The sequence below is a fragment of the Nyctibius grandis genome, chromosome 9 (genome assembly GCF_013368605.1).
Source record: "Nyctibius grandis isolate bNycGra1 chromosome 9, bNycGra1.pri, whole genome shotgun sequence".
In the NCBI taxonomy this organism is placed as follows: domain Eukaryota; kingdom Metazoa; phylum Chordata; class Aves; order Nyctibiiformes; family Nyctibiidae; genus Nyctibius; species Nyctibius grandis.
The window spans coordinates 12,890,832-12,902,828 of NC_090666.1; the positions used below are offsets into that span (position 1 = coordinate 12,890,832).

At 34.6% G+C, this 11,997-nt stretch overlaps 1 protein-coding gene across 1 annotated transcript; it reads right to left on the reverse strand.

Annotated features, from left to right (window-relative positions):
* Positions 1–511: 511 nt before the first annotated feature.
* On the reverse strand, positions 512–8,996 carry PJVK (pejvakin). Its single transcript, XM_068408178.1, has 6 exons — positions 8,786–8,996; positions 6,348–6,543; positions 4,916–5,057; positions 4,088–4,205; positions 2,176–2,280; positions 512–813 (listed from the first exon to the last, which is right to left on the reverse strand). The coding sequence occupies exons 1-6, from the start codon at positions 8,994–8,996 to the stop codon at positions 512–514; spliced, it is 1,074 nt and encodes a 357-aa protein (XP_068264279.1).
* Between the last annotated feature and the right edge of the window lie 3,001 nt (positions 8,997–11,997).

The window sequence follows — 11,997 nt, forward strand, 5'->3', positions numbered from 1 at the left end:
ATGGAACGCCTATCCCTAGTTTTAGTTGTTACCTTTTGTAAATGAAATATTAGACTGAGCTAAGTTTTAGTATGTTTTTTAATCTGATACTTCAATTAAACTTTCATGAGAACACTAAATTATTAACAAATATTCTCATTTTACCATCATATGCCAGTGTAGATAAAGGCAACATTTTGGGGTTTAACAAGTTTGTGTAAACAACCTAAGGTAAGTTCTAGCACATATTTTGACATTATGAAAATACAGTTTAAAAGTACATTTTTCATTATCATGGTAATGAAAGTAAAAGGCTAGGAAGAAGAAAAGTAACGTCAGGGAATGCATGAGGGCATTTTCAAGGAAAAGGTCATTGACTGTGAAGCAAATAATTTGAAGATAATAGTATAATAAAATGTTTTGCACTTCCACTATTTTACATTCCAACAATTTGAGTCATATTTGCTAATTCTGAAAAGTTTGTGGCACAGTTACGCCCATGTTTGCGACAACAGGCACTTACCTAGCTCAGTTACTTTACTCTCTTATGCCAGAGGTCAAAACAGGGCACAGCATGCAGTCGTACGTACTTCTGTCCATTAAAAGAACACTCTAGGCATCCATAGACTGTCTCCCTTTTAGAACTTCCCATTCCACAGAGGACACAGGGACCTTTCGGGATGTTGTTATTAAGTAAATTAATTCGGATATGAGACCCCTCTCTGAGATAACTTGTAGAGAGATCAGTCATGCTAGCAGCTTTTTCATAATAATCTGTAAAAAGGTCCTCCAGGTAAGTATCAGAGTTAGCAATGGTATCCACTACTCTTTTGTCTGAAAAAGAACGCACAAAAAAAAAGAAGCAATGTTTTGTCAATACATTATGAACTGTTTACAAAACAATCTGTCAATCTAATTATGGAAATAACAACTGATTCGTGAAACCATTTTAAACATGCTGCATTGTAGATTACTTCCCATCAAAAGCCCTGTGTGCTGAAAATTTTGCTTTCATTTCACAAAATACCGTGACAAAAGCCAGAACTTTTTTGTGTATGACCTATTGAATTATATTTTTACAAATGCACCTAAAAGTTAGGCATAAGGCAAGCTTTTGAAATATTGATGCCATATCAAATCACAGCTGCATACTTTCCTGTTTAACCATTTTTATTTTTGCATTTCTAGCTTTATTTTCTAAAAATTGTAAATTCATTTGTTCTCCTAGTATTTACAAAAAAACACCAATACTTAAAAGGTTTAGAAAATTTGGAGGACTCCATGTTGACCTCCTAGCAGACTTCTGAGCATCCAAACACCCCAGGAAGAAATCACTTTTGGAACTACCTACCTTTTTCCTCTCTCTTCAGGGACTGATTAGTTTAGACTGGATGACAAACTTTTAGGCAGCTACAGCTACTGAGATGTGTCATACCCACTGAAGATTTATTCCCTTAGTGTGGACTGGAGCAGCACTGAAGGCTTGGTCCATAAAAGCCCTTTGATCGAGAGCGCGATACAATGGAGCAAGGACACCTATACAGAGCAGCCTTTAGAATGATGTGTTTACTGCTCATCATTTGTCTTCACACTCAAGATTTGCAGTTTTCCAAAATACTTAGACCAAGGAGTGTTAAAAGTATAGGATCTTGTTCTGAAGAAAATATAGCTACATACAGTGATACTCAGTTTTGTTGGATGTTGTGTTCATATCAGAATGAGAAAAGATGGTATCTTGCCCATGTCCCTGCCATGTGAACATATAGCCTAAAGAGTACATTCAAATATTTAAGTTAAACCTAAAGAGTTTGCCCTGAAATATTATTTATAGATTATAACTTGTATTGCATAACACTAGCTGTAAACGGCAAGCATATGAAATAGGCTTAATGTTAACTGAAGTTAGTTGTATAATTACTCCATACCAGTTTATCATCAGCCATACATTTTTATTTTAAGGTCTTTAGAGTTTTAATGAACAGCAATACCATAAATTTGTTATTTGTGAACCAGTCAGATTCTCCAATATAAATTTTAATAACGTTACAATCATTTCAATACACAAGAAATGAAGAGGTACATTTTCCATCTAAATTTTCTTCTTTAAATGTTCATTTTGCACGCAAGTTAAAGAAACAAAAATGTACTCTTCATGCATTGACTAAGACATTTGGATATAAATATCAAAAGTCATACTTTGATGAAACAGATTACTCTTTAACCTCCTTAATTTGGTCAGCGAAGATGATCCAGATTTCTCTTTTTCAAATCCTCCTTTTGAAACTGGAGTCACACAGAGTTCTGTAAAAATTAAAAATTAGTTTTTTAGAATAACAAAATATAAAAGCAACAATTGCACAACAGAGTTTAATATGCTTTCTAATCTATAAAGCTAACTGTGATCTAATTCAGCTTTGCTAATGTTTTTAATGGATAGTACCACTTTTTAATACAAGTCTGCACACAGTAATAGTCCATAGAATCAAGTGACACAGATTCAATGGGAATTTTGAAATGTTGGTGGCTTTCAACATACATGATCAGAATTTGTTTTGGTTTTTACAGAATTCATGGCCATGTTAAGGGACTAAACAGTCAACATGATATAAATGGAAGTCCCGCTTCTGAAGGAGAAACATTTCTATGATCTCATTTGAAACTGAAAGTGAAAACTAATAAGCAAGGCTGTGAGTTCTGTAGTCATCTCTTTCAACACCAAAGCAACTACTAGAACTTTTTTCTTTCAATAAAAAGAAGTATCACCTAAGTTTCTATACATAACTTGAAAGAAAACCTTTAAAGTGAAATATAAGGATAATCAGTTACAAGGAACCGAAAAAACATGCTTAAAACCTTCTCTTTAATTATGCAAAAACAAATATCAGCTTAATTGATTATTTCACTGACAATGACTTTAGCAAAAACATTGTGCATGTACCTACCATTGCATAAAGGTAAAATAAAATTAAAACACTTCCAAAATTGAAATTAATGTTGAGCATTATGGAAGTGAATATAAAGAACTACCATACTGTATTATGTCTTTTACTTTTAACCCAGTAATTATGCCTGGCTTGGAGTATATTTAAAGTTTTTACAGAAGTGTAAAGGTATCTCCCAGTTCAGTAAAAAGGTGCTTTACAATGCAGAGTTCCTGTCGTGGAAGTTTTATACTGTGTGTGCCAAAGGGTATGGCACTATTTGCAACTTCTAAAACACAGTGCTGTACAGATCTGCAGAGACACAGATTTACCTCCATAACCGGGTCCTTTATCTTGCTGTTTACAGAAAGCCACAATGTTATAGAGAGTCAAGCAATTCCTGAAACAGTTGAGTGACTCTCAGAGAGGTTCCTGTATTAAGTACATGTGAATCTGGTGGTTAAAACTTTATCTAACATTACTCTAGTCGGTGGGGAGTTTTGCATTTGATAGTATCAAGTACTAGATCAAACCCTAAAATTGAATTTCTGGTTTATTACAAACAATATTGATAACATTGATACTGTTATAGGCTACATTTTAATTAGTGCAAATAATGTAAATACGTAAGCGCCATCCTTTCCCCAAAAGGAGAAAAATTTACAGGAGCTATGCAATCTTTTTTTATTAGTTTTCAGTAATTGTGATTATTTCCTTCTGAATATCTTCAGATATCCATATGTGGTAATGATGCATCAGACTGAAATTAAAGCCCCAACAAGAAAATGTTTGCTTAGTTTAGAAGTTCTGCACACTTTCTTCTTGGGTCTTTTTACTTGCCTATTCTATGCAAAACTGATCAGATGGTCTCATAAGCCTGTTCCTTACAGCCTAGAAATATAAGGAAGTGATTTGTTTGTTCCATGCAACTGCGGGATTTTAAAAATATTACAAAATTACACTTAACTTTTAAACAAAGTTTCCATGACAGACTATTTGCTAGTACCTGCCTTGTTTATCTTTTCAAGAATTGTATCCCGTAGAAAGTCAGACTACTTCTGTGGATAAAATTAGGGCATATCATTGTATGGGACCGGGGCTTATGTGTATCAAAAGCAAGAAAACTGTTTTAAAAACTCAGACCATTATAAATAAAAGCAGTAATGACAATAATGCACTTCACTTACCAAAATTACCATCCAAATGAATATAAAGTTCAAATACGCTAAAAGCAATAGTTGTATGTGCAGGAAAAACAATGGCTTTGTCCCGCCCTTTATAATTCTGATCTTCAATAATGTGAAACTATTTAGAAAAGCATCAAAAGAAAAAAGTTACAAAGTGAAATGAAAAAAATAAACAAAATAATATCTTAACTGTATACATTGAGAATTATAATGCCAGGAGGAAGCTCTGAAACTGAAGATCAAATTTCACAACTAAAGAATTTTATATTAACAACTTTGCATTTTAATGAAGTTTGATACAGAGGTTGTAACAACTGCATCACTCACTGAAAATTATGTGAATGATTTATAAATACTAATAATGGGCAAACCTCAGATTTGTAGGTTCAATTATTCGAACACACTGAAGAGAGAGAGGGAAAGGGAGGAAGAACATAAAACAGGGAGTGAGATGCTGACCCTTGAAATAATAATAACCTGAAGTTCCAATGTCTTATAAAAGATGAATATAATAATGAAAGATAAGTTACACGTTTATTGGAGATTTAAACAAAGAAGCAAATTCCACATTTTTGCTGAGGCTTCACCCAAAGGAATGGCTCATTGTCTAGCTATACTTTCACATGCATTTCCCATCCCTCAGGTATATAAGCAATACTAACAAAAGACCAACTTTTAATTCAGTTTATATCAGTGCAATAATACTGATTTACTTCAGATTTTTTCTGAGCTTCCATCAGTAAAAATGCAATTAAATCCAACCATAAAATTTATTACAATGTTTATGTTTGTTCATTTAAGTTACAGAACTTTGTCAAACATATTTACCCTCATCGTCTCTCCACGCATTCCAGTATGGACGGTTAAGGAGCACTGCCTTGTAGTTCGGATACTTTCTATGACCACGCACAAAATTTCCATCCTACTTTTTCTTGATTGATGGACTAGACAATGATCAAAGTTTATTTTTCTAAAATCAAGAAAGAGGCAGGAAGGAAATTCAGAGATTATTAGCAATTTACAAAGCAGCTAATAGAATTAGTAACTTTAAGTCAGTAAATAAATCACCATAACTTCTGTCTCACAGCAGTAAAACAACTGACTGAGGAGGTCTCTGGAAACTTAATATTGATTTTCAGTGTTTGGGAACAGAAGCACTAAAAAATTCAAATAAAGCCAGTGATATACCAATGTTAGACATGCATCAACTATGACTGAAAAAAAATATGTCAACTATAAACATAGAATGATCATGAAAAAAGAGTGTTTGTAGGAGAATTTCTACAGTCATTGGCTCTTAATCCTGTAACACTGAATATTTTTATCAGGAGACTAGGACCTCTTCCCCCACCCCACCCCCAATTATTAATTGTAATGTTTGGAGGTTACAAATAAACTAGGAAAAGGTAGGTACAGAACAAGAGAGGTTACAGATACAAAATGACATGCACTGCTTGGTAAATAACTAGAAGGAAACAATATATATTTGAAAATACCAAATGTCACATCATGCATAGTGAGTAATTTACTGGGATGCAGCACTGGGATTCACTGGGATGACATTGTGGGCAAGGGATAATCTTTGAAATATAAACTAGAAAATCACACCTAGAATTAGTTACATCATATTCCTATGTGTTTGGCATTTTTGCCAGCACTGCAAGAACACAAAGTTCGGTTTCAGTGTCCACAGCTCAACAAGGATGTTGGAAAAATGGAAACTGCATTTAGAGAAAAGCCACAGAAGGTTATGAAAAACTCAAGTAGATAAACCTACTTTGCTTTTCAAATGAAAGGCTGTGTAATAACCTCATAAAACCTTGGAAGTACCCACATTGGCAACAATACATATGGCTCTCTAGTTCGTCAGACAAAGGCAAAGAAATACTTTTTCTGAACTCAAAGTTGGGTAATTTCACTTGAAGTAAATTTCGAATTTTCAATAGTATGGAATAACATAGATATGACCTTGGATGGACTCTTCCTCTCTGGATTTTTTTTTCCCTGAAAGATGTGCTGTAGTTCAAACAAAAATTAATTCAGAAAAAATCTGCAGTCTGTGTTATACAGAAGGTCTTACGTCTAATTCCAGTGATCCAACTTGACACTTGTTAGACCTACAATTAAGGAACTTGGAAAATATCAGATGGTGACTGCTATTGATTGGCTGAAAATAACCAAAATCTAACCATTTCAGAGGTTCAACCTAACTGTATGAAATACAATTATGGAACCAGAAAAAAAAAAAATATAATTTAACCTTGTAGTAAGTTCTTTAAGTAATGTTGGTACTTCAACCTCATGTTTGGTCACGATGCCAAATGAAGCTTTAAAGGCAATAGAATCTGATCCAGTGACATCAAAACCAACATCATTCATTATCTGATTTCCTTTTCTACCATTAAGCGAAACATCTGATTTGTCTTCATAGTTGAGCAACTGGTAAGACGAGACACCTGAGTAAAAGAAGATAAATGTTGTGTGATGAAAAGTCTGAACACGGTATTTTTACACAGCTTAACACATTTGTAACAGGACATTTTAATTATTTTAATTTTTAATAGAAGAAATACAAAGAAGAGAATAAATAGTACTGTTCCTACTGTGCTTTAACATTTTGGTGTGAAATTCAGAGCTACACTAAGCACTTATTTGTCAGTGTTACTGCTGATGACTAATGGAAAGAGAGTACATAGGGATCTGAGGGATTTCTGTGACTCTCTCTGGCAGAGTCGTGCCCATGCTCCTGCATGTGGTATGTCCTGGGCATGAAATGGTGATTAGGGCTATTTCTACATTTCTGTGCTTATCATTATTCTCCTAAAGTACTTTTACCTGTAAGTATGCTGTTGGTACTTGCATAAACAGACATGTAGTGTGTTCTGGGTTCAAAGACAGAGGCTCTCAAACACAAAACGACACAGAATATTAAACTAGGAACAAAGTGAAAGCCACTACATGTAAAATAATGTTAGTGAATTCTGAATTTTGTCTAGATGCAGTACAAATGAACCTAACATTTCTTCATTTTTGCAATACTTGAATGAGACATGGGTGTGCCAGTAACATTAACTTTGCCTTTTACCTGATATGTCACAGTCAGAAAGACTTGCCACACTTCCCATGTGTACCTGATGATTCCAGGGGCTATGACAGTTTATTTTGAAGGAAAACAACAGATTAATTCTGACTTACTTGAAAGTTTGCATCGATTTATTGTACAACAAAAGGGTAGGTGCCAAAGCATTTTTATAATGCTTTCTTTATAATCTTAAATACATTTCCATTATCCTAACAGAAAAATATTAGAATGTAATGGTTGCCAAATTAAAAGAACAGAGCAGCTAGAACACACAGATTAGGCATCCAAATACATTTGGGAATCTGAATTTTACTCCTTTTTTCTTTTTAAATCCTTTGAAGCTTTTAGGATAAAGTGGCATTATAAAGTCACCTAGTATGAATGCTGTTTGTCTTTATTCTTAACAAAAAAAAGTTCATAAATTTTTCATACAGCTAAAAAGATTACAAATGCTTGTACTTGTCACATAAAAAAGGAAATTCAATTACAAAGTTCTTTGCTTACATTAAAGGACAATACCTTCTGCACATGACATCTAACCTTTACAGAAAATATTATTAAGCTTTTGTGAAACATTTTAATGAGATTTTGCGACCTTTTTCTCAGACTTTCTAATGAGATTTTTCAATGTTTTTCATTCTGGACAAGGCAGCTGACTTCTCCTGAATGTAAGACTAGCAGGATTAGTGGGATTCCAATCTCTTTCATCACGCTTGCATCCTGGAATCACCTTTTGTGGAGTCAAACGATATTTCTGTCTTCTTGTGCTCATACCGGTTTGTCTTAGTAGAGTTTTTCATTAATGCAATTTTTGTGCAATTGATGATGTGATCAATGCTTTTGTTAAAATGGACTTTTTTTCAAAAGAAAGTAAAGCAATTAAACTGTTTTGAGAAACCATAGTATGTAGATATGAATTACATCGACTTTTCAAAGGAAGGTATGGGAAAATGTAGGCAGTATAGTTCAATTTTGCACCTTTTAATTCTCATAGAATCCCCTCAAACCTTTCCGATATTGCATAGCAAAGGCAATTTAAACACAGTTAAGCTCTTCAAATATACAAAAAATATTACAAAGGTGGAAAAAAATCTTATGGAAATCCAATTACTTCAGTCATATAGCTGTTGTCAAATGCTTTTGCCTGTGCAGAGCCCAGTTCAGCACCAGGAATTACTAGCATGTAACAGCGGCAGAACCAAGGCCGTTCTTACATATTTAAAAGCAAGTATACAGAGAAAGGTGGACATTAAAAACAAATTTTAAGTAGCAATTAATCAACATACATCAATACATCTATCAGGAATCTGTTGTGATTTGTGAAAAAATACAAGACTTAACTGAATTTGTTTCATATTAGTTTAGAAAATATTAAGGCTTTTTAGTATAATTGACTGGAGTTTTTTACACTTTTTCCAGAAAGTATTTTTTTTTTTTTTTAACCAGTTCAACTTGTACTTTTTTCTTAAATATTTATTACGTGACTAAGCAAGACATATTATTAGACATGTACTAAAGAACCATCATACTACCTGCACAGTTTAAACTATGTCTACTGTTCTGAATTTACTAGAAAACATGCATTTTTCTGCTTTGAAGAAAGACAGAAATCTTACCTGCAGAAATTTCTTTTTCCCCTTGGAGAATGTCTTTTAATGTGAAAGGTGTAGAAGCAAATTTAGATGTTTTTGAAAGTAAACATTTTCTTTTTTTAATCACAAGGCTCAGAGGTTGGTATTTATCAGCTTCACTCAGACTGGGCACTGGAACTAGTCTTCCTCCATCACCAACCTGTTTCACAAAGTTTTTGGTTGCAGCAGCAAACATATTATGACATTAGTAATGATAATAATAAAAAGCTCTGTATCAAGTGTAACTTCCAGGCATCAAGCCCATGTTCAGTTCTTTTTACAACATTCTTTCAAACAAATTAACATGTTAAAAAAAAAAAAAGCTGTCAAACTTTTTTTTTATCAAGTTATATTTTGCTTGGAAAGAATCAATAGCATCTTAGCTACCCAGCTTCTATTGTGTATTGCTTGAGACTTCTCTCAATGACCTTCAGTTAAGCTCTCTAATTCTGTATGATGAATAATGAATTACCAGTGTAAACTGATAGGAAAATGGTTGCCCTTTCCTTGGCAGTTTAATGCCACTGTTTGAAAACAAAATTTACAATCTTAGAGACAGAAGACACTAACTTCTGCAACCCTTAGCTTCCCATTAGGAGTTATTAATGTATTACTGTTCATTGGGTCCTTGCTGCAGCTGAATTCTAGTGTTTTACCAGCAAAGCAGCCCAGATGCACTCCAGGAGATAGCCTGAATTACACATTCGTGAAAGCTGGTAGGTCTGCTGAGACAGTATTGCCTTTCAACAGCAGTTGCATAACCTACCTGTGAAAGCTCAGCTGGGGAGGAAGCAGTGTCGGGGTCTTCGGAAACACCTGGGCCGAAGCGTAAGACCAGAGATGGCTGGGAGCAGGGGCGAAACAGCGGTGGGCTTTCATTATATGTTTCTCTCCTCCTATGGACTCGGCTGTCTGTGACCCAAGGGCTAGTTTTGAGACAGGCCACTTGCATCTATTTGTCTCAGACTACTGAGAAATTCACTAAATTTTGAGAATTATGCAAAATAATAAAAGTAAAATTGCAGACAGAAGTGAGATTATTAATATAGGATTAAGGAGCAGCTCAAGAATCCAAGAGGGAAAACACAGTTGTAAAAAGATAAAAAATTGTGAAGGAAAAAAGAGAGTCAGTAGACAGCACCATGGAGGATCTGTGAGGGAGGCAGCAGGAGCCGACCTGTCCTCATGTAAACAATGACTTGATTTTCTTGCAAGAGTGGTGAGCATACAACTGCTAAACCTTGTAGCACATCTTCCAGAGACTCCTTTTGCAGTTACAGTAGGTAAAACATCAGCCACAGGCTTCCAAAGCTACACTTTAATATGAATATTATCCCTGGTTGCCAGATAAAAACTTTTGTTTAGTTGGCTTTTTTTCTGAAGTAGCGTTTTCACGTGAAAGCATTTTAAGGACTGTTTTTATAATATGATCACTTATTTAATAATTTACCAGGTTGCAATTTAGTTCTTTCCAATACTTCCATAACTATTTTTAAACGTTTAGAGTATCAGGAAGTCCAATAAAAAGGCAAAAAGAGGAGTATATTACCTCAGCTATCTAAGTTGAAAGGAATGGCTGCTGGAGCTTTCTGCTTACTCTAGAGGGTGCTGAAAAATTGAAGCTGGTTATATATAGACTTTGAACTGAAGTAATGTGAAATGCTGCAATTCAGTCTGACTGTAATTCATATTACACTGCACTAACAAAAAAACCCTGTACATATTTACTCAATCAGAACACATTAACAGAACTTAAAAGGTTTTAAAGGGAAGGAAAAGCTAAGGAAATTCTTAAATTAAAATTACCCATTCAGTTTTGATTTAGATTTACCCTGTATATGTCTTACAACTGTTTGACAGGATACTATTTTTTCTACAGGTTATTAAGCTCAGCTGGCACTGTTTATTCAACATGTATTTGTATTTCTCCTGTTTGGTACGTGGTCATAGATCATACTCAATCTGATCCTAGCACTAATTTAGATAACGAATAGTTTCATTTGATATGTTTACATGGTGCTCCTGTTACTCTATAATCCACCATAAATTCTGCAGCAGCTGTTTGTATCATACTCATGCCACAGGTCAGAGAACAGGACTGCAACCACATTAATATTGCCATGTTCAGAAAACAGTCACTAATATTGTGCATCCAATTGAAGAAACTTGAGTGCCAGGGCTGTAACCGTCTGTACCCCTTAGGACAGAGCCACATAACAATAGTGACAAGGCACCCCATCTGCCTCTGCTGTGCAGGATCCTTCATAGAAGAACAAAAGGACTCTTCCAGCTCAGTCTTAGCCTACTTTTATACATTACTGAATGAGGTCAGACTTGAACCCTCACCATGACCCAGGCACCTTTTTAAACAACAAATGAAAAAATATGACCAAAAATGCCCCACAGATTGCCTAGTATCCATGATGACATTTGTTCTTAAGTGAGCCTCTCTGAATCATATATAAACTTGGTTTTGGTGTCAGAGACAAAACTATTCCTCCAGTTTCCCCATTTTCTCGATTATAAGAACACACTTTCTTTGTGTTACCCGTTCCCGCTCTAATTATACACCCTCGCGAATAAATCAATCAATCAAGACTCTTTCTGGCAGAACCCTCATTTGCTGATTCATCTGCAGAGCAGATTCATCTATAGTCAGAAGATGGAATTCTGTGCAAGAAAAAAAATGAAGTGATGTAAACATAAAAATAGAGTAGCATCTGCATTATATATTTTTTTAATTCACAGAATTACAGAATCACAGAATGTTAGGGATTGGAAGGGACCTCGAAAGATCATCTAGTCCAATCCCCTGCTGGAGCAGGGGATTTTAAAAATTTTTATTTTAAAAAAAAATCTTTAAATTTAAAAAAAAAAATATTTGCCTGTCCCTCCCTGTAAGTTGAGCTTAACTCTGCTGCTAACTATCACGCTCTCTTCTGCTTCTGTTTGAGTTGTCCATCCCCAGCAGATAGAGTTCGCTGAAGGACATCACAAGCCTCAACATGAGGAGCAGTTTCAAGGTAGCTTATTCAGCTCTGTGTTCTGCAGTTTCTTTTCTATATCTTCACCTGAATTAATAGATTTTAAAAACTCCATTATTCTAAAACATGACAGTATGATTTATCACTGTCTGGCCAACATGACTAAGACCACACAGCTTCTCTCAGCTGATTTTTGGATGGCAGTGGTACTGC